At 41.3% G+C, this 23,827-nt stretch overlaps 1 protein-coding gene across 6 annotated transcripts in view; it reads right to left on the bottom strand.

The window, feature by feature from the left end:
• PCDH7 (protocadherin 7) overlaps positions 1–22,734 on the bottom strand; it is a 405,370-nt gene extending 382,636 nt beyond the window's left edge. For 5 of the 6 annotated variants that reach the window (XM_045834092.1, XM_045834093.1, XM_045834094.1 and 2 more), the window contains exon 1: positions 19,529–22,734. In XM_045834092.1, coding sequence (XP_045690048.1) covers positions 19,529–22,696 — 3,168 coding nt within the window. In that variant the 5' untranslated portion in view covers positions 22,697–22,734. Of the gene's footprint in view, positions 1–12,065; positions 12,514–19,528 lie in introns of those variants that run through there. The other variant, XM_045834097.1, reaches the window with a different exon arrangement.
• Positions 22,735–23,827: the final 1,093 nt, after the last annotated feature.

Here is a 23,827-nt window from a genome sequence, read left to right as displayed (position 1 = left end):
TGAGAGGGTGTGCATATTCCGGTGTTGCCAGGATCAGTGAGGCATCCACCTAACTCCTCTTTTGGAAATCACCTTGCAGCGGGAGTCCCTGTTCTTGGCTTGACATCGGACAATTACTCAAAGTCATTCAGAGCCAAGTGTGAAGAACCCAGAGGGAACAGTTATGTAAGTTCAGCTTTTGGTCAAAATCACAGAACTGCTTAAAAGTAGTAAGGGTAACTGAATTGCTCACTAACTAATTCGAGTCTTAACAATTGGAAAAAGAAGTATCCATTAGAAATGCATAAAAAGCAAAATTCTGTTGAAATGCAAAGAAAGGTGGGGTAGGAAAAAATGCATTCCAAGTCAGCTCCAAAGAGAACAGTTAATGCCCGAAGGCCTTGGCCCATGATTAATGCAAGACTGATGATGCAGGAGAAAGAAATGAGAGCCACATCATAACTTCTTTGTGAGGTATTCCTCAATTGTCAATTTTCCTAGGAATCAGTAAGTCTTTCCCTGGGTACCTGGAGCTCCCATTATAATCCGTTATCAAAATACTATATGATTATCTCTTTACAAGGTCTGTCTCCTCCATGAGACTGGGAGCTCCTTATGCCTATTCCTAGTACAACGGCTTAGTCAGTAACTGAAAGTTAGATGAATGAACAAACAACACTCACCTGGACATGTAACCTCAGTAATCTCACTGAACATCCCTCCTTATGTAGAATTATATAGGTCAGTGAAGACACATCTCAGGCAAACTTGGAGGACTACTTTTGTTTTTACTAATTTTTAGTCATAGTATCAAGGAATATTGGAAACTTTCTTATAAAAGAAAAAATCCCAAATGTGTTAGTCCTTTATAGCTTTCTCGATGCAGCTGGGATCTGAAAACTTCAAAAAAAAACTCAGTGTGTAAAATACTGTTATCACTTGGCTGCGTGGTACTTACTGACATCTGAGTCCTCTGAGACAGTGATAAGGCTCAGTCAGCACGTTGGGAAAAATGAAGACAGAGCAAGTATTAAAACCTGCGAGGTGCCACTGGGGAAAGAAAAGAGCAACACTTCGTACTGTCATAAACTGACTGCACTGGAGACCATGCTCAAGGGTCAAGCCACAGATTGCCTCTGATTTGATGTCATTCAGGAAGATTGCTGAGTACAGAATGTCCACTTTGCTTAAGTCATTCTTCTAGCAATCTTCCTCCACAATGTGAAATTGTGTGAGATGATTAATACAGTAGTCCCCCCTCATCTGTGTTTTTTCTTTCTCTGGTTTCAGTTACCCGTGGTCAGCTGTGGCCAGAAAGTATTAAGTGGAAATTGCAGAAATAAACAATTCGTAAGTTTCACATTGGAACTGCTCTGAGTAGCATGCTGAAATCTCGTCAGTCCCATCCAGGATGTGAGGCATCCTTTTGTGCAGCTTATCCACACTCTATGTAAGCTACCTGCTCATTAGTCACTCAGTAGACATTTAGGTTATCAGATTCGTTATCAGAGAGAGAGGCCATATTCATATAACGTTTGTTACAGTATCTCGTAATTCCTCTGTTTATTATTACTTATTGCTATTAACCTCTTACTGTGCTTAATTCATAAATTCAAGTTCATCATGAGAATGTATGTGTAGAAAACAATCCCGTACATAGGGTTCAGTACAATAAAGGGTTTCAAGAATCCACTGGGGGTCTTGGAATGCATCTCCCAAGAATAAAGGGGAGCTATTTGAAAGCAGCTTGCAAAAATGCCAATATATCCCCAAAATGTCAGTGATCTCTAAACTGGTTTATATGTGTTACAACTGTTCTACAATGTAATGTGTTTGCTTTGAGCTTGGGGGGGTAAATGCCTGAGAGAGAGAAGGGAGCGAGGAGTTGGAGGAACACAGGGTGCCATGTTTTATTCTCTAGCACTGTCCTCAGGGCTTGATATTTTTTTCAGAGCATTTCAACTATAAATTTAGGGGAAAATGTAAGCAATCATGAAAGTACAGAAAGATACAACTTCCTATCAATATTCCCTTCATACTTTTATTTTTTCTTATTTTTTGCCTTTGATGAAAAAGTTCCTCCCCAACTCAATTTTTTTTCAATTATTCAATAAAAAGGCCCAGCAAGAATCCAGCTTAAATGGTAAAAATGAATAAGTCAAACATTTTTGAACCCCTGAGCAAAACCCTTCATTTTTTTTCCTTTTGTAAATGGAGACTTTCCTCTCTAGTTCTGAGGCATAGTTTTTCTCCTTTCTTCAATAAAACATACCTGCTTTTACTCAGAGTGATAGAAGAATATCAGTTCTCCAGCACAGATGAGTGCTAGGTATAAAATGACAAAATAGCACTGCTATTTGGGGTAAGGACAGATTTAAAAAAATGTTTTTAACTTTTTCGTCTAGGAAAATACTTAGCTTCAGTTTTGTCATCATTACTCCATTTTTGCTTCCTCTCCTTCCATTACATTCATGAATGTCTGATGTTTCACAATTTGATTTTTACAATTTCTTACATTTTCCATGGAATGTTGAATGTTAAAAAAATGAGATAAAGAAAAATGGAGTAATTTCCTCAATATTAGGGATCAAAACAAAAATGAATCTTATAAAATCTGTATCTTCCCCCCAGCCAGGATTGTACCCACAAATGTGGAGGTGTATTGTACAGTCAGCCAAGCTCTCAGATGTGGGGATCTTTCTGTATTTCAATGTCTTTTCATATGAAGCATGATGTGATGCATACTTTCTTCCATGCTCATACTAAACAAAATCAAAACAAAATTCACAGCGCAAGCAGCTGCGCCCTTTCAGTCCTTGCTGATGCTGGAGATCCGAAAAGCAGCCCGCAGGTCAACTCTGAACACGAGTAATGCACCAAGGGTGCATTACACAGTAAGAACTAGACAGGTTGGTGAGTTTCCTTTGTCCGGGCCCCACACAAATCATTTTCATTTTCTTTTCAGAACATCTCCATAGCCTGAAATGTGGAACTGAGCATGTCTAATACAGAATAGAGAAATGTATACAAGTACATACACATGCAAATTTAAAATGTACCATAAATTATTTTTTTGCAAGCCATGTCTGTCCTTCCTTCCTAAGTTACGTGTGCTATCCTATTCATTGTATTGTGGCATCTTGGGGACACTAGGCACTTTGAGGCTCACATCATCTAAAGATTAGTAAACCATGATATAAATAATATCTGAAAGTATAAGTATAGAGTAAAACTAAATTCTACATTAAGCCATTTCTCAGGCTACCCAGAGCAGTTACGTGATTATAAATGTTTGTGTGCCATTAGGAGTTCCTGCCTTGTGCTCTAGCAAAAACTGTTCTTTTCTTTTTCCAAAAGAAAAATAAAATGTTTGAAATCAATAGCTGTGAATTCTCAAACACTCATAAGCATGCATTTCTATGACTTGCCTACTGGTAGGTGATCTTTTTACTACTGGGGACTGGAAACAATTCCCACATGTCTACAAGGATACAAAAACACTCATGAGGTGTGTCCAGGAAACATTTTGCTGGGGATTATAGATATAAATGTAGATATAGAGATATAGAATATATACAGAAATAAAATAATATGTATTATATATAGAATAATATATATTACATAAAATTATATATACACGTGTGTATGTATATATATATATATATATATATATATATATATATATATATATATATATATATACATACACACACACATACACACAAACTGAATCATGGATTTCACCAGGTTCTTACACTGTGGCTACACAAATCACACTGCACTCTTTGTCTTTTCTTCTCTTTCCCCTCCTCGAAAGTATATCAACATCTAAAGTTTATAGATTCATAACTAATTGTTCTGTTTGGGACACTAAATATAAACAAGCTTCCCAATGTAAACCAAACCCTTCCAGCCTTCAACGTCACTTTATTCTACTGACCTAGTAATTTTAGAATGTATGCATGGTGCACATACATGGAAAGTAAAAAAAAACAACAACACTGATTAATTTTTAGAGCAGTTTGGTTTTACGTTGTTGTTTCTAAATGGAAGTTAAACTTTTAGGCAAATGGTAGAGAGGTGGTCTGTTGGGCTCTGTGAGAATTCAAGTGAGGCTTGGAGAGGGTTAGGTGGGCTCCTTACCAGTTTATCAGACTTACTTTCTGTTTGTAGAGAATGACTGCAATCCTGACAATATTCTTAATACCTGTTTGTTAAAGAAACAACATTCTTTGTGTTCATCAGTGGACTGTTGAAGGAATCGCTCCAAAATTTGATTCACTTATTTTGAAGCTTAAAAATTAAAAATCATGCCAATAATACTTAAACCCATTCAGATCACTCATGTACAGAGATATTATATAACAGAACAAAGAAGTACAGGCACTACTTTGTAAGATTGTTGTGTGTATTTAATGAGTTAATACTCGTGTATGTGAAACACTGACAGTGTGTAGGACATAGGGTGCTATAAAAGTTTAGCTATTATTATTCATGCACTATACCACTAAAATTCAATCTCTACAAGGGAAGAGATTTTTGTCTGTTTCTACTATTGCTGTTTCTTCAGTGCCTTTCACATAATCAAATAATTGACATACAATAGCCACTCATTAAGTATCTGCTTTCTGAAATGTTAACTATACTACCTCTGTATGTATATCGTATATGTATATGTGCATATATATATTATACATACATATACATCCAAATACACAGTCATTTCTAATTAAAGATACAACAGTAGAGAAAAAGGAAAGAAAATTTTTTAACAAAATAAATTTTAAAATGTTTGACCTACAGTGCATTGGTTTGGGGAAAAATAGCATTACCATTCACCATCTTTTGTTCCTAATGCCCTGTAGAAATGCTATCTCCATATCTGAAACTGATCCTTGTGTTCACAGTGAAATTCACTGAAAAGCAGATTCAGGTGCAATTAAAACAAACTCCAATTTGTGCCATAATTGCCATTTCCTTGAACAAAAGAACTGATTAACTTGCCATTTTAATACAGGAGGTCAAATGTAAAGTTAGCTCAGGAAGCTTTAAAAAAGTACTTCTTAGGAAAAGTTTATTCATCTGTTTTCCTCCATTGCCTAGAAAGTCTGACCAAAGGATAGAAAGGTCATTTCTCTTCTTAACATTGCCGAGTACACCCTGCATCACCCCAACTAAAGGATCACTTCGTGCATTCCACTGGACTCATATGTAGTTCCCAAGCTACTCATTATGTATTTTATCAAATGCATGTTTAATTTTATTAAGAAAATAAAAAGACACAGTGGGGAAAAGTCCCCGATGTGTGCATGTATTTGTGTCATGACACAAAGCGCACTGCGTGCACACTTAATAGTTGAAGAGTCACTCGGAGTGCGGCACCAGCCTCCATCACATGCTTGGCAGTTTCTGTATGCTGTAAGAAATCAGACCCACTGCTCTTTGTCAGGCCAATTATGCCATTGTGTGTGACAATCCACCGCAACTGTCACTTGAAAAGAGGGATTTATTAAGCCTGCATTACTGTTGTTTCAATGGACTCCCTCCCCACTTAACTCCTACTGCTGCTTTTCATTTGGATGGTAATGCTGAAAGTTCAGTAGAAGTGTATGATTAATGATTAATGGCATCATTCTAAAAGATGTATGTTACATTTGTGGAACAATTTTTGACTGTTTCATATAAATATTGATTTTAGCCCAATTAATACACTTGCATGCACTTAACGGTTGGCAAAATTAAAATAACTAAGATGTTACTTAATATCACAAATCCCTGTGAAAGCTGAACATTGTAGAAAGCATTTAAGGATGGCCATAAAGTTAATATAATAAGCTAAAAAATTAAGCTCCCATTTTATGTACACGCGTTCATGTTATAGATCCATATATTTTTCACAAAAGCTGTAACAACTGGACCAATTTTTCATCAAATTCAACAGTACAGTATAGGGTTGTCTTTTGCAGCTGATCTGAAAAGGGAAAGTTTCCTTCCTTCTTTCCTTCTTTCCTTTTTTTCATACCCACCCACCTACAAATGTACAGAGTGTATGTGACAAAATGACAAGCTCGCAAAGAGAAGATAGTCCAGTCCAGTGTGTTATTATTTGGACGGAGAATGAGCTCTTATGGACTGAACTGTGTCCTCTCAAATTTGTATGTTCAAGCCCCAACCTCCAAAGTAGCTGTATTTGGAGTTAGGGCCTTGATGCGAGTTGTGGTGATTATACGCTGTCTTTGAAAGTTAGGGCCCAAATCTGATATGAATGTCCTTAGAAGAAGAGGAAGGGATGCCTGAGTTCTCTCTCTATCAATTTCCTGGCACCTTAACCTGGGACTTCTGGCCTGAAGAAGCGTGAAAAAAATTTCTGTTGTTTACGTCGTTTAACTATGGTATTTTGCTATGGCAGTCTCAGCCAACTAGTAAACACTCTCTCTTGTAAGCCTGTAGAAAATACATAGAAGTTTTTGTGGTCTAAAACAAAATGCATACAAAGGCTTAAACATGTAAGTTAAAATCAATCAGGGCTACTATGCTAATAAGTCTCAGATCTGGAGAAAGAAGTTACTTCGGAGGGGAGTGGACTGCTGGTACTTCAGGCTCTTGTAGGTTGAAGTGTGGGATCTAAGAGAGGTTCTGTGTTTTTTCTTTTTTTTTTTTGTCCCCAGTTGCATTTGTCACAGAGATAGTAACAGTGCCTGCCTCCTGGAGATGTTAGGAGGAAGTGATATTATCACCTTTGGCAGAGTGATTGGCATAGAATAAAAGCTCAATAAATAATAGCTGTTAATGTTAGAGGTTGGGTATGAAGTGTGAAGAAAAAGCTCCCAGGAAATAATGCATGGAAGAAAAAACATGACTGTTAAAAATGATGAAATGTCTTAAAAAGTGTCAAAATGAATAATATCAAATTGTTTTGAGGCCTCCCTAAACTATTTGCATTACAGCAATAAGCTACGTGTCTCTCTTCACCACGGATGTGTCAGTAGGCACTGAGAGTAATTCTGACAATATCCAGTGCCCATGGGCACATGTAGAGGCACACGCAGTTGTTGCACCTTGATCGTGTCCAGGGGTCAGCCTTTGAAGAAATCAACCATGATAAGAGAATATCAAAATCTTCAAAAAGGTGAGTATGACAAATTAAAAAAAAAACTTTTACACATAACAAATAGTGAAAATACCTGAAAAGTGTAAGTGCAGTTAAGGAAGGGCTTAGAGAAGTTCATGGGTAATTACAAACATTGCCTTAAGCTGCAGTAGGCTTTACAAAGTTCTGTCAACGTGACCCTCCCTAACTAAGCCCTATGATGTAATCAGAGCAGGAGTTACGGAAAATGACAGAAGATGCACTGCACCCCAAGGGCATCAGGACTTGAACGGACTCACTATACCACGGACTCACTATACCACGCCATGCTGGCCAGTCACTGGCAGAACCAGAGCCAGAAGGCAGATTTTCAGGTTGCCTTATCCAGCTTCAGCTTTCCACGTTGCCACAGGCCTTCGAGGGCAGAACCAGTAGGCAGAAGTCAGGAATTTCTTGAGCTCTAAACCTAGACGTTTTATAGCCTCACCCATCCTCTGCCATGAGATTGAGAAGAGGGAAGAGTTAAAAATTCAGATTTGGGAGCTCTAGGACGGACCAGACTGACTGGAACTCAATTTTTTGGAATTGAATTATGTGAGGATAAGAAACAGCAGGACAATATCATGGCAATATTTCGAGGACAGTTGTCTATAATACTAGCAGGAAGGAAGTGAGTATGTTGTCGTGCAGCAGTTGCATTTTTTTCCTTCATTTTTTTCTTTCTCCCAAAAGTACAGGGAGTAGAAGATGAATAGGGACAGAGCAGTCAAATCTGATTCTAAACTGAAAACAAAGCAAAACAAAAACAGCAAAAAAACCCCACACCGGATTGAAATGGCAGGAAGTGGACATTTATTACTTTTTGACACTGATCTTGTAATCATATTAAGCCGTGACATTTCATAGCATCCTTACAGTGTCCAGGGCCAGCAAATTTCAAGGCCACAAACATTTGCCTTTGTCAGGCCTGCATTCCCTTTGCTGATACACTCTCACCTTGCTTTCCGGAAATTCACTGCCTTAACCAAGTTCTGTCTTCTAAACTACTGAAGGCGGCCTGTCCTTCCTCAAACCCCTAATGAAATCACCATTTCTTAAGAACTATTGATCTCTGTAAGGTGTTGACCTAGTTATCTGCTTAAAGCAATTTACACCCAGGTGTGCCAGAGACTAAACAGGGCTTTTTCAGAGAGTATTTGCAATTTAAAAGAGGTGTCCTTTAAAATATTGGGACGACTAAGGAGCCCTTCTGAGTTGTAAAGCATTTCCTAGCCCTACTTCCCTACCCACCATCCCAAATGAAGGCATATTCCTTCTTGTAGATATCTTTCCTTAGGTAAACCCACTACATGGTTCTCTTTTCAGATATGCCAGGCTTTTACCTTTAGAAATGACTGCTCTCCACGGGCAGTCAGAAGGAACACGGAACCTTATCTTTACCTGCGAGCGTGGGCTGGCACACTGAATTCAATAGCTGCAGGAACATGAGAATGTATATTGATGAACACGAGTATATATACTGATGAACACAGAGATGCATGCATTCAGGCATACAGGGTGGGGCAAAAGTAGGTTTACAGTTGTGAGTACCCAAAACAGTCTATTCTATTGGTATTTATTAATTTACTTTCTTCATTCCTATAACAACAACTGTAAATCTACTTTTGTCACACCCTGTTGTGTAGCCGTTTTCCAAAGATAAGGATCTCTGGAACACCAAAAACCCACCTTTGCATGCTTCCTCTTCATCCCAGGCAAGAGATGTCAGGACTCTACTGTGTGGCCTAGCATCTCCCTCACTTGCCTTAAATAATTGCAAAGTTTACTAGTTTTATCTTTTTTAAAGGAATGGTGTTTATGACACCATCAAGTAGAAGGAAGGATGGGACATCAGAGAATTGCTCATTTGCTGCTGAAGCGAGAGTCATACACCATGCAGAGAAGGCAGGGACTCTGGCCAACACAGCAGGTGGCCTTTTATCACAAAGACATCGGCTCAGCAAGGAAACAAAATAAGTCAGCAGGTGCTCAGGGTCTGATGTGAAAGTGGCCTCACATAGTCCAGTGATCTACAAGCTACCTAGCACCAAAGCCCACGTCCTTGGCTCATTTCCTCAACAAATATGTCTGAGTGTCTCCAAGGTGCTAGGCACGCTAGTAGGCCCTGGGAAATACCATGACAAGCAAGGCAGACTTGGGGACGGTCCTGCAAAGTTTCATGTATCCCTTGCCTTATGTGTATTTTTTTTTGCACTGTCTTATGCATGAAGGCAAGTGTCTTGTTCTCGTCGTCATTGAATTACATCCTAAAACCTTATAGTGCATCTTAAAGATGCAGCAAATCAATCTATTCTCTGCAAAATGAATGGCTAAAAACAATCACACACATCAAAGAAGGTGTTTTTCAAAATGAACAGATAGAAGATGATTCCTGGACAGATATTTTAAATTGTGGAATTACTTCTTAAGGACTTTGGTCTTTTTTTTATTTTTGTGTTTTAGAAATAGCCTCAAAAATACAGTTAGGTTTAAGTGAATTACCTAATTCTTGAGGGTTTTTAAAATCACATGAGGTTGTCGTTTCTAAATCAGACTAACTAGCTCTTCGAAGGACTCCCACAGCGCTTCCCTTTTCAGTAGTACGGAGTGAGGTTTATGACCCGAGAATACCTGTAATACTGGGCCGAGTCTAAATAAGTCTTTTCGGAAGACTTTACCCAGATAAGTCTGAAAATATACTTTATTCAAAAGCACACATTTCACAACTTCCTCCAAATGCTCTCGGTACTCACAAATCCTGACTGGGTATTTCTTCACCTCCTTTATAAAGGTCTTAAGGAAGTTCTACCACAGTCACAAAAAAAACCGTTCCTTAATTGTTTCCTCACCTCGGAAAAAAATAAAGAGGTTGCTTCTCCTCATAGTTTGCTCCGAGGAGCAAATCAACAAACATAACATTCCATTTTTTCATATTTCAGAGGAATGATGCAAATATAATCTATTATTTTTCTGCTTTGTAATCTTCTTTATACTGTATTAATTCCATAAGGATCAAGACTCTTAGTATTCTTTGCATACTAAGCAAGAATAAGGATAGATGTGTTAAAAGAAATAAATTTTATATAAACACTCTGCAATATTCTCATATTCCTCTTTGTGGAAAATGTATTATCGTCTTGTTCTTTAAAATAAAATGCCCAAATGCTATATATGTGGGGTGGTGGGTGGTGGTTCTGAGTCTATCGCCTTCTGAGTAAAAGACACCTCCCTAAATGGTAAATTCCAGTGTTCACAAAGGAGGTGGGCAATTGGAAGCAGGGGAGTGGGAGAGGGGGTGAGTCTGTGCAGCGGTAGGGCCAATGGTGACATCATCAAAGATTTCTAAAAAAGGAATAGTAAGACTTCTCGAAAGCTTTTCCCTATTGGCAAATGCTGCTGATCATTCTGATTTATTATGTTTTCCTAATATAATAGTAAATAGCCACCCTTTCCTTCCCCAAACAATCTAAAGTAGTGGTTCCCATCTCATTCAGCTGCTTCCACAGTAAGAAATTCTCCATGTAGCAACTGAGAACACGAACCACACAAGCACAAAGACGCAACTGAAACGTGGTTTGCACAAGACAGTATTTACTCTTACGATACAGGTGATGGGTACTCGGAATTTTTCTGCTTTATCTCATATCATTCCACTCGTGGTAGAGACTCACACACTGAGTCAGGCCCTAGTAGTGTGTTGCAACCCAAGTTTGCAAAATGCTGCCTAAGAATATTCTTTGTGAAGGTGTTCCCAAATAATGCCTCTATGTGCTTGCATATTGGGTTATCCGCAAATTCTGGACTTTTTTGTCTCTAACTTGTTTTTGAGTTGATGTGATATGTTACAGGATTCACAGTTGAAGTACATCTAAGGAAGTTTACTCCTTAGGATGAAGAAACACAACATTTACAAGAAGCAGAAAGTGGTAAGAATTATTTTCACTAACTTCTTACACTTGTCCTTGCGCTCAAAATAAAAATAAGCTGAGGAAAATTAGCTTTTACTCAGGAACTATACTACAGTCTCGATGATATTTTTGAAATGTTCCTTCTTTTACAAAATGAAATCAACAGCTAATAGAATAAAAAGCCTGAAATACATACAGTAGAGATACATGGGCTAGAGTGCATTTCCTACCACTTTGTGCTTTAATATTGTTCTCATACGTATTTATTCTGCTTAAAGGGCTTTTATATTGATAGTAATTCACAAAAAAAATATCTCCAGAATCTGGCATTCTTGGTTAGTATTTCAAAACTTGGGGAAAACTTTAATAGGGCAGATAATGTGTTATAGAATTGTCAAATGTTACATATGAAACACTTATATGATGGCACATAAACCTATACAACGTGACAGAGACATAAATATACAACATAGAGGGAGTAGCCAGAGGATTCCCTGACTTACCCAGAAAATCGCTCATGCAACCGAAATTTGGCCAATTGCTCTTTCAACACATAATGTAACGTGCTGAATTCTCGGAAGCTGCTGGAATTTATGTTATTTGACATCAAATAGAACAGCCTTCAGATAAATGTACTCCACAAAAACAAGAAGCCACACACATTCCTTCTGAATGTGACTACAGTGACTTCAGTAAATCTAACTGAAAGGTTCTAAATTCTCTCAAGGATTTCAACCAAAAAATACCTTGAAAATTCTATAGATACTCTAGCCAGTATTTCAAAACTAAGGAACAAAGCAATGCATTGCCTATATGAAATACCAAACTAATCTCTGAAATCTGATTACAGGCAATATTTTTAATACATATTGTTCGAGGTCCTCACATACACAAGTATGGGAACACACACACACACACACACACACACACACACACACGGTGGTATTTAGAAATACCCACACAGAATGAGCACTCTGAGACACTACCATTTCTAAAAGAACTATCTCATTGGCTTGGAAAAGGGTGGTGATTACATAACACTTTAAAAATATTGATCAATGTAGGATTTTATTGAAAATCAGTATTTAATGTGTTATAGACAAAGACTTAATTGACTTAATTTTCCTTGGTTCACACAAAGCCAGAGTCCTTTGGGGTTTTGTTTCTTTTTTTAACTTTACAATTAAGTTCTGCTAACCGCTTCTTTGAGAATGGAATTCCTGGTGACTTAAACATCCATTATTAGCACATTTCTTTATTAATACTGCTTCTTTTGTGTTTATTCATTGTAATACTACTTTCCTTAAATAAAAAAATAAAAGCTTGAAAATCAAATGAACATCAAGTGGAACAAGCAGTGATTGGCTGACACCCCACGGCCAAGGGCAGGCTCCAGCAGGTTTCGGAGTAGCCAGGTCATCAGAGTATGGTGCATAATGGAGCATCATATTAGCGTGGAATTCAGCCAAACACAGTAATGTGTGGATGTGGACGCATCTGAAAAGAGGAAAATAAAGATTTATACAGGTAAAAATAATGCAATAAAGAAATTTTTCCCAGCGTCTTATGCCCAATCAAAATGCTGTGTTACAGATTTTGAAGCAGAGAATTTTTACTGTCAAATTATGTATTTGTAAATAATAAATATGCTCAGAGGGAAACAGTTAACTTGTCAGACGAACCATACTTAGAAGCTTTAACAGTTTTTGTTTGTTTGTTTGTTTATACCCAGCATTGGAGTTCAATACAAACATCACTAAATTCCTGAAAATAAAGCTTTATTCTGCCTTTAAAACATTAATTCACCAGAAGTGATAATTAAGTTTAGTTTTAGTGGTTTCGGCTCAATTCTTCTTGTAATGTGATTTCCCCCACAACACTAATGCTAAATAAAGCACTGCGTAATGTTCTGAAACAGAGTTCCTGCTTTGGAAAAAACTCTAAGGGCTTTTAAAATAAATAAGAAAGATAAGCAAAGCTGACTTGAGGTGTATATGTGTAAGATCTGTATAAACAGATCTTACTATTTCTATACAGTCATAGTAAATGAATGGATGGGGAGCCTTGCCACAGTCTAGAAACTGGTTACACACAGCTTAAACATAATGCTCTAAACAATTATCACACTAAATTTCGTACATAATCTCCATCACCACCCTCTCCCAGTAGGGGGTGGGGAGTAATACCGTTAAAACATCTAATAGCATTAGTGGCTATGGCAAAGTTTTTTGTCACATCATATGTAGTTTTAAAAGCAGTTCAGATTTCATTCCGAAATTTAAAAATCATTTATATTTATTAATGTGTAAATTTAGACTCTAATACATTAAATTTGTTTACTGTGTAACAAGGAAGTGATCTAATTGAAAGTAATAACAAAATATCACATTCTTCTACAAATTGTCTAGAAGACAAATTTAGAGAAAAAAAATAGCTCCCAATTGTACAGGATGGGGAAAAAGTAGGTTGTCCATATGGAAAATAAAATAATAGTAGCAAACACTGTTTTGTGTACTCACAACTGTACACCTGCTTTTGTCCCACTCTTACGTGAAGGATGCTATAAAGACAAAGTGAATGTACAAAATTTGTAAACTACAAAGGAGTACAGAAGTAAAATGAATCATCAATATTGATGGAAAAGGACAAAGATTATCCCAATTAGAATACATAGAAAGTTTCCTACTAATGTATAGAAAGCTTGTAGTAATTTCCATTTAAAAGATGTTTTTATTGAGGATATACTAAATGCTAGCTGGGTGCTTGCATCTATCGTCACTGTTCTATTAAAATTAAAAATTCTGTCCGTTGCCCTGACCGGTATGGCTCAGTTGGCTGGGAATCAAATCGTCCTGCACAGCGAAAAGGTTGCTGATTAGACTCTGGTCAGGGCTGATGCCCAGGTTGAGGGTTCAGGCCCCAGTAGAGGTGCATGCAAGAGACAACCAATCCATGTTTTTCCCTCACATCAATGTTTCTTTCTTTCTCTTTCTCTCTCCCTCCCCTTCTCCCTAGAATCGATAATAGAAAGAAATATTTAATTCTGTCAATTAACTTGTTGAATATATATTGTAAAACACATTGCTACTTTATGTTAGCAATTGCCATTTTCCTAAGGGTAAAAGAAATACTACTTTTTAAAAAAAAACTCTGTAACATTTGAATTACAATTTGCCAGATGACTTTACAGATTAAAATCTAGAACCTAAAGCAGAATTATATTCTATTTTGAAATGACAATCTACAGCCCTGGCCAGTGTGGTTCAGTGAGCTAGAGCCTCGCCCTGTAAGAGAAGGGTCGGGGATTCTACTCAGGATCAGGGCACATACCTAGGCGGCAGGTTTGAACCTCGGTCTGCAGTTGGGGTGCATAAGATCCACACCCCTCTAGTCCCACAGCGTGCAGGAGACAAAACCAACAGCTCTTTCCCTCTCATATCAGTGTTTCTCTCTGTCTCCCTTCCTCCCTCTCTCAAAGCATTGAAAAAACGTCCTCAGGTGAGGATCAAAAAATAAATGAATAAAAAAGTCAGCCAACATAGGCAAATATGCAGTTATACATACATAAATAAACTTCAACAGGTTTCTGTCACTACTGAAATATATAAAGAGAAGGTGCCCTGGCTGGCGTAGCTCAGTGGATTGAGCGTGGGCTGTGAACCAAAGCGTCGCAGGTTCAATTCCCAGTCAGGGTACATGCCTGGGTTGCCGGCCACGACCCCCAGCAACCGCACATTGATGTTTCTCTCTCTCTCTCTCTTTCTCCCTCCCTTCCCTCTCTAAAAATAAATAAATAAAATCTTTAAAAAAACTTAAATAAAAGAAGAGGTTACAACAATCTTTCTTTTTTTTCTTTTTTACCAAGAGGTGATAAATGAAAGTAAAAAAAGAACACCGGACTCTGCACTTCGTGACTTGGACTCTCGTCCACATTATATACCCAATTATTCCATCATTATACAAACTGCTTTTCCATACTGACCCTGTCCCCTCTTCTGTGCAATCCAGGGGCAATTTTGGTTGTTGTGTTTTAATTTTTAATTGTGATGACTAGTGATTTTAGAAACAGACATTAAGTAGTTGATTATGATAGACTTTATTCTGATTCTGTATATGTTTAAAGTTCAAATGTTTTCCATGCATGCAAGTATGAATACCCCAAGGAAATAAAAGTTGGACTGCACCATGATTGGTTTACATGAATACATCTGTATGTGTCTCTGGGGGTGGAAACGGAGAGAGATTTTTCAATATACAACATGTGCACACTTTTCCATATATGAAATATGTAATTACTCAAAGACAGAAAGATAGCAAGAATAAATGATTGGACTATATTTATCTAGGTGATGATTTACTTACAAATTTTTAAATCGACTTTGTAGTTTTACGTCTAAGTTATTAACTGACTTAATATAAGCTTGGACTAAGGTTCAAGTAGTCATGCCTGGACTTTCCAAAAATGTGCAGGCTCACTGCACATCGCATCAGTGGATGACCCTGCCCTTGTTTTGTCCAGAGCTCCAGGTAGCATTGCCACAGTAGGTGCCTCCTGACTAAAGACAGCCTCACCTTCATCATCATTAGCCTCTCGTCTACGGTACCAAGCCAAAGGTAACAGAAATCCTTCCAGATCTAGGTGGATTGTGCCCCTTGAAAAGCGGCCTTGCTGACTGACAGAACCATGCTGTGGAGATCCCGCTGGCAGAACTGGAACCGGAAGCTGCACGTGGCAGCACTCTGCAGATGCGTTTCCACTACGACACATACGGTGTAACACGCACACACAAATCCATGTGTGGTGTTCTCAGTGCTCAGAACTCTACTAGATAGTGGCAAGTCATGTCCTCCATTGGCTTCCGAAATTAAAGTAATTGAAAAATAAAATAACTTCTGCCATAAGCATTACTAAATATGCTATGAATATTGAGCATAATCTGATCAATTAAAGGAAACATTATTCAGATGGCACTCAGCAGCTCCTTACGCAAGGAAAACTGTCACTGGAGTCAATATAAATTCTTTCTGAGTATTCCAGGATCAGCTACAAATGGATTTTTAAATGAATGTTTATTCAAGCTGTATTCTTTACACTCTTGCCAAAAATAAAGTACCTAACATTCCATTTACTAAATACAATAAAATTTTTACTTGCCAGTGTGTTATCCAAATAACGGCATGGCCAGGATGAGCTCAAAAACTTGAACATAGTAAGTGAAGTGGTAACTGTACTTTCATATATGTTGGCTCGTATTTCAGAATTATGTTAGCTTTTTAAGAAAATTGAAAAAATACTTAGCACACTAAAACACTAGAGATTTAAAAATAAATAGAAAATAAAATGCTAAAAAAAGAAAAGATAATGCTTCTACCTTTACTTTACAACTTAAAAACGCAGAAGTACTCACAAAACTGTAATAACCACAAAGACCAGGTTTACCTGGCGAAAGGGAGAATGAAATGGAAAGGGGTGCCCTGAATCTCAATAACGCTGTTAGTGATGCAGATTTTCTCCACTGGACACACTGTTACAGACCAAGGGCTTCAGCTGCAGAGGTCTGAACTTGGGAAACCTGGGGTTGCATCAGTGTTCCTCACGTGTGAATTTTAAAGATAATTCCAGCAATTCTGCAACACACATCTCCTAGCTTCTGCCCGGGGGGTAGGTATAGAAGCTTCATGTGAATGACTCTAGTGCTGTGAAAACAAACGGGATGTGGAGGGAGGGTGGCTTTATTTACAAACTTACTTCTACAAAGCTGTTTATTATAACGCAGTCAATTAAGAGGGCTCAGGAGCACTACTGCCAAAGGCCTCACTGTCGTGAAGATAAGAGCACTGTGGCAGCATCACTTCCACAGCATCAAGTAAGGAACTGTGATAAAGCAATTTAGGAAAACTGTAAATAAATTGAAGGCTTTATGTCAGATAAAATCTCAGATTTTTAATCTCTGCCTTATGGAATTACAAGGTGGCAACCCTCAACTTTTTTCTTAAATGAACTCGGTATCGCGGCGGGGGTGGGGGGGATTATAACAAACCCCTGTATTCACTTAGAAGTTTTATTTCATGTCAGGCTGCATCAAAGAAAATACATGTTGGCACTGTGCAAAAACTAAAGGTAGTATCTTTTAAAAATAAAAAGAGAAAAATCATCTATTTATGGTACAAACAAAAATCAGAACAAAAAAGATCCTTTCCATTATGTCAGATGTCTAAACAGAATATAACTTTGTAAATGGATCCCTGTCCCCTGACGGCAATATCGAGATGAAGAGTATCAATTACTAATACTAATTACATTAAGGGGGGTGTACTCCATTTGCTTTTATTTCATTTTAGGTTAGCTATTTATTGTGGTTAAAACTTTAGACATCTGTTGAATACCTAAGGACACACAAGTTCTCCAGAGTCACTTTGGCAAACTGCATGATTTATTCCAATGGCTTCGTCGGATATGTGGACTCTCTTGCTCAGCTTAAGAGACTAGCCCCACACATTAGTTTATTTATAAGCATATCACTTTGCCTTTTAAACAAGATGCCACAACAGTCTTGATATTGGCTGTTTTAAATATTCAAGAATATAGGGCTAACCCTATTTGATGAGCCAAACAAAGCTTAAATGACAGCACAGACTGTAGTAGGTGGTTACATTAAAGAAAAAGATCTATAAATCTGCCACTGATACGTCCACTCAAAAGTTTAAGATTCCACCGTTTGGAATGCGAATGTCATTCAGCCACAAGACAAATAGCCCTATCAGGATAACAGCTGAGAAGTAACTATTCAGCAGAAAGATCCCTTCACCGGACTTCTGCATTACAAATTACCATTTCCTAGGGAAATTTCAACAGATTTCAATTTATTTTGGGGTGTTTGTAAGTACTCTTACAAAAGTGCTGTTATTTTAACTGCAATTGGCCTTGTTTAGAAAACTGGTAAAAGCTCTAAAAACAAAACAAAAATCTACTTCTAACTCCAGGTAAAGCGATGACACAACAGGTATAAACTTTCCACTTGACAAATTTCACTTTAAAATAAACAAATAACTCAGCCTCACATGCACATGAAAAGACATATTTTCAAACTTTTAATGAATTATAGTTAAACCTGTGTTTTCTTGCATTGCTTTGAATATTGGATATAAAACCATACTAAGTATGATTCTCCTTATCCAAATATTTTCTGCATATAGTAACGCAAATTCTATATGCAGAATGCAGAAAATATTTCTTTAGGAAACTAATGTTTAAAAGTATGAAAGCACTAAGAAACTATCCCTTTCCGGCAATATCTTTAATGTGCCCATCAATACACATCTTTAATGAGGCCATAAAATAACTTTTTCCTTTGCCTTAATTCTTCTCAGATCACACATTCCACATGCGAAGCACATCTAATAGAAAAGCTATTATTCGATACTATCTGACGGTTATAAATGTGTTTCTCGAGATGAGTCCTGAAATTAAGAAATATGTGATTTATTAGAAGATATATTAGTAGAGTTGCTACAGCATTGGTCTCAACAGTTTCCAAAAGGTTTTATTTGTTCTGTGTCAAACTTCGGTGGGTGTAAAAAGTAAACTTTGTGAGCATTACATATACCACGCAATACATTTCACATGTATTTTTGAAAGTTTTTTTTTTTACTGTTTCCTCATTTCACTGAGAAACAACTGTAGCAGATATTCCACATAACCTTCATGGTCTGGGTACAGCACAGTGCATACCAAAACATGCTTGCACACAGTGTGTCAAACATGAACACTTTTGTTGTTTGGATCAATAAGTGGTTCAGACAGTACACTTTCCCTTATAAACTTCTAATACAAGACATGAAGAATGCAAATGCTGATTGTATAACCTCATAAAAGTCTAATTGTTATAGGTATTGAAGTATTAAAAATGTTATTTTCATGACACTTGCATATCACTAAATGTTTTTAGACCACCATTTCTGTCAGCGTAGACAGTACTTCCCTATCTCAGGCTTGGTACCACATTTGCATGAGTCAGCATTCGCTTATCTGTGAAATTCTGGATAATGTGTAACACAGCTAAAACTTTTATAGTGTCAAGTTGCACAGACACCAGTAGTAACTTTAGAAATTCTCCCTGGATACAATTATCTACTTAGTAGCCACAAAAGAAAGTAATTCCAGGTTAAAGCTAATTATCCAAACAGTATATACATATTTGTTCTGGAAACACAAAATGTAGGGAGGATTTGGGCTGTCAAGTGCAAAGAGAAATATAAAATACTGCCTACTTTGGACTTTTTCTTTGGTAACTCAGTAAATGTTGGTCTAACTTGCAAAATACAGTGGTATGCCTTGCATAGATGGCCTCTACCAGATGAGGGATGTATGAGTTACCATTAAATCCTCGCTATTAAAATTTTAAATCACAGCTTTCGAAAAAGCAAAGACCATACTTTGCAGGAGGTCCTTTCTGTCTCAGAGTTATTAGCCTTGTCTGGGATACTTAAATGTATCTGAGATGCATCTTACCTGTTTGCTGTACTTGTTATTGGTTTGACAGCTGTATTCAGAGCAGTGATCTGATCCAATGGAAATGTTGTCTCCTGCTCCCACAAATGTGTTGGCTGGTGGTAGATCTTGTACGGCTTGGTGTTTTTTTCCTGCGGTTGGTGACTGGGGGTGAAGCTGCACAGTAGGCAATGGGGAACTGGATTTGTAATGCCTGGCCAGGTCAGGACTACCAGGCCCACCATTGACTGACCGGTATCGGCCCATGCTGGGGCTGTCTGACAGCTTCTCATTGACACTATCGTACCTCTGTCCATTTGGCTTAGAAGCTTCTACAGTGACAATGCTGCTGTAGAGAGGCTGCTTTGATTTTTTGTTTTTCTTGTCCTTTTTAGGCTTTTTAGATTTGTCATGCTGTTGGGGCGTAAAAAAGTCTTCGTGATCTTTTTTGCCAGCCTCATAGCCATTTTTATTTTTGGAACGGCAGTACCTTGCCATCACTACAATTAGGATGATTAGAATCACTGTCATAATTCCAGCAACCACCCCGATGACGATACTGAGTCTCTGTTTGCTAATTTCATAGCTCGGGTCACCAGCTATATCCTGGGTGAGTGGGGTGTGCAAACTTCTGGCTATCTGGGAGTCGATCACAGTGGCGTTGGAGACACTTTCATTGACAAACACATGCACCAGAGCCGTGGTGGACTGGGAAGGCTGCCCGCTGTCATTCACTTGCACCACCAACCTGTGCAAGCCATAATGCTTCTGGGTGAGTTTCCCCACTAAGGAAACCACACCACTGGCGGAATCAATCTCAAATAGCTTGAAGGGATTCCCTCCCACAATGCTGTAGTTAAGGTCTGCATTGATGCCATCGTCACTGTCTGTTGCCAACACTGTAGCTACTACTGTCCTGACATTACTTGAAGGTGGCAGTAAAGTGTAGGAAATGTTTTTGGGAAGAGTAATTGTGGGAGCATTGTCATTTTCATCCATAACAAAGAGAGATACTGTGGCTGTGGCTGATCTGGGAGGATCTCCTCCGTCCACAGCCTTGACTCTGAATGTGTATGTGGTCTGATGTTCCCGGTCAAAAGACATTGTAGAGTAAATGGTCCCCGTGTCGTTTTCAATGGAAAAAATATTACTGTTTTCCTCGATGTACAGGCTCATCTCTGCATTGCGCCCCTTGTCAGCATCCATCACCGTGACCATCCCCACGGGGCTGTTGGGCTGCAAGTTTTCTTTCACGTAAAAGGTAAAGACGTCCTGCATAAACTTAGGGTCATTGTCATTCTTGTCAGCCACCTGCACGATCACCGTGGTGCTGCCCTGCAGCACCGGGATGCCTTTGTCTTTGGCGTTAACTTTAAACTCATACCTGTCAGTCTGCTCGCGGTCCAGCACCGTGTTGACCAGGATGTCCCCAGAATCGGGATCGATGGCAAAAATCCCCATCACCGAAGAGTCCAGGGAGTAAGCTATCTCCGCGTTTTTCCCGCTGTCGGCGTCTGTCGCCAGCACGGTGGCCACCCTCTCCCCAGGGATGTTGTTCTCCGGAAAGTAGACCTCCACCACGGACTGGCCGAAGACAGGCGGGTTGTCGTTGGTGTCTCCCACCTTGACAATCAGGGAGTTGTTGCTGGAGAGGCTGGGGCCGCCGGAGTCCACCGCCACTATGACCACGTTAAACTCCCGGGTGGTCTCATAGTCCAAAGGGGCCGAGGTGTGCAGGAAGTACTTTTTCTTGTTTTGGTCGCCCTCTGTGTCGCTGGCCGGCTTGAGCTGGAACGGCACGTCCCCCACCACGGTGCAGGCGACCACACCATTCTCGCCTTGGTCCCGGTCCGACACCTGCACCAGGGCGATGGGAGTGTCCACCAGAACGTCCTCGGCCACATTGGCCACCCCGTCCTTGAGTGGGATACGCCCAATCTTGCGGATTTCAATAGACGGCACATTGTCGTTCTCATCCTTGATGATGAGGACCACGGTGGCTTTGTCCGTCTTGGGGGGCTGCCCGCGGTCACGGGCCATGACGGTGAAGCGCAGCTGGTTCACCTCCTCGCGGTCTATTCGGTGCAGGACACTGAGCCAACCGGACGTCTCGTCCAGGCGCAGCAGCCGCCTCACGGACTCTGTAGCCGCCCCGAACACGTACTCGATCTGCCCGTTGACCCCCACGTCCAGGTCGGTGGCACGCAGCTGCAGAATAGGGGTCCCAGGGGCGCTGTTCTCGGCCAGATCTGCCTCGTACACGCTCTTCTCGAAGCGGGGGCTGTTGTCGTTCACGTCGGTGATGAGCACCCGCAGGATGGCCTGGGAGGAGCGGGGCGGGTCGCCGCCGTCGCGCACCCGCAGGGTCAGCTCGTAGGAGTCGCGCTGCTCGCGGTCCAGCGCCCCCTTCACGATCAGCTGCGGCTGCTTCTCGCCATCCGGGGTGTCGGCCACCTGCAGTTCGAACACGCTGCTGCGGCCCCCGGGGTTAGTCCCGCCACCGCCCTCTGGCGCGTCCAGCCGCCGCTTGGAGCCGCCGCCGCCGCCGCCGCTCGCGCCGTTCCCGCCGCCCCCGGGGTAGGGGGCGCTGTCTGCAGGCCCGGCGCGCCGACCCTCGCCGCCACCTCCGCCGGGTTCCTGGAGCAGCTCGTAGCGCTCGATGCCGTTGCGGCCGAAGTCGCGGTCGGTGGCGGTGGGAAGCAGGTACAGAGTGCCCACCGGCCTGTTCTCCTCCACCGTGAGCGTGAGCACCGGCGACGGGAAGGTGGGCGTGTTGTCGTTGATGTCCAGCACGATGACCCGACCTTCGAACAGGTCCACCCAGCTCTGCGAGGGCCCGATCACCGACACCTCGAAGTCCAGGAAGCACTCGTTCTCGTCGAAGATCATCTGACACTGGGGCAGCTTCTCGCGGTCGATGCGCCGCTCACTAGTGCTCAGCTCTCCCGTGAGGTTGTCGATCTTCAGGTACTCCGAGCCTGACTCGAGGCTGAACGTCACCTCGCCCGAGCCCGTCACGATGCCCAGGTCCGAGGCGACGTTGCCGATTCGGACGTCTGCTGGGCCCTCCTCGGCCAGCCGGTACCGGAGGAGTTGCTTGGCGGCGGCCAGGCTGAGCGAGAGCGGCAAGAGGAGACAGCAGCCCAGGCACCAGCCGCGCGCCCACCCCGCGGTCCGCATCCTCAGCATCTTCTCCTGCTGCTGCTGCTACTGCTCTTTCTAATCACAGCCCCCCGCGGCGCCCCCCTCCTCGGGGGCCGGCCGCCTGCCCTCCTCCCAGACCTCTCCCCTCTCCGGGAAAGGAAAGGAAAAAAAAAAAAAAAGCGAGAGGGAGAGGTGGGAGGGGGCAAGAGCAGTGTGTAGAGTCGGCCAGGAGAAACCAGCGATAGATCCTTCTTTTTTTTTTTTCTCCTGCTTCTTCCGAAAGTTATTGTTTCATAATTCATGCAATGGGTGCTAATCGCCCGCTCGCTGGCCGCCGTTCAGTCGCAGTACTCACAGTTCACGGGACACTGCGCGCCAAGGGCTCGGCGCCCCCCCGGAGTCATCCCCGCAGCAAGCGGAGAATCCCGGGCTCCCGTCCTGGCTCTGTCGGAAGGGGCCGGTACCGCTCCGGCAGGCGGGCGGTGGAGCCGGGAGGCGACGGGGAGCGAGCCTGCAGCCTCCCCCGCCTGCCAACCCTGCTAGTCTTTGCTGCTACTCGAGTTGAGTCCAATTCACGTTTCAGCCACTCAGTCCAGCCGTAGCTCCTGCTCCGGCTGCCCAGGAAAACGTGAGTCGCTTCCTGCACGAGGCGCTGGGGTCAGCAACAAGCCAGTCTCAACTCCGACTCCGCTCTGGCACAGTGAGAGCCAGTCAACAGACCGAGAATGAAGAATACCCGTCAGGTTGCTTCGGGCACCGAGCAGCGGAGACCACTCGCGTTACAGAGCGGTCCGCGTCCGGGTTCTCCCCGCGCGCCCAAGAGCAGCCCGAGCCATGTTCAGAGTCGGTCCCTTCTCACCCCGAGAGCTGCTTTTCCTTTTTTTCTTAACAACTCTGCGCAAGGTCATTAGTCACGAAGCCGCCGCCTGAAACCGCAGCAGCAGTTCGCCTGCGGAGGTGAAGGCTGAGCCGAGCGCACCGCGCGGCGCCCAAGTTTGGCTTCGCAGCCGCAGAGTCCGTGTCTTTCCTCACCTGCATTCGGCCCGCATGTCGGAGCACTGGGATCTGCAGCGCTGTGCGCGATTCAGGGAGGAGATTGCAGCCTCTCTCTCTCTCCCCGCTCTCTCGATCCCTCCCCTCCCTCCCTCTCTCCTCCCTCCTCCTCCTCCTCCTCCT

The sequence above is a fragment of the Phyllostomus hastatus genome, unplaced genomic scaffold (assembly GCF_019186645.2).
Source record: "Phyllostomus hastatus isolate PE091 unplaced genomic scaffold, TTU_PhHast_1.1 phas_contig_196, whole genome shotgun sequence".
Lineage (NCBI taxonomy): Eukaryota > Metazoa > Chordata > Mammalia > Chiroptera > Phyllostomidae > Phyllostomus > Phyllostomus hastatus.
This window is presented reverse-complemented; position numbering and strand designations above follow the sequence as displayed.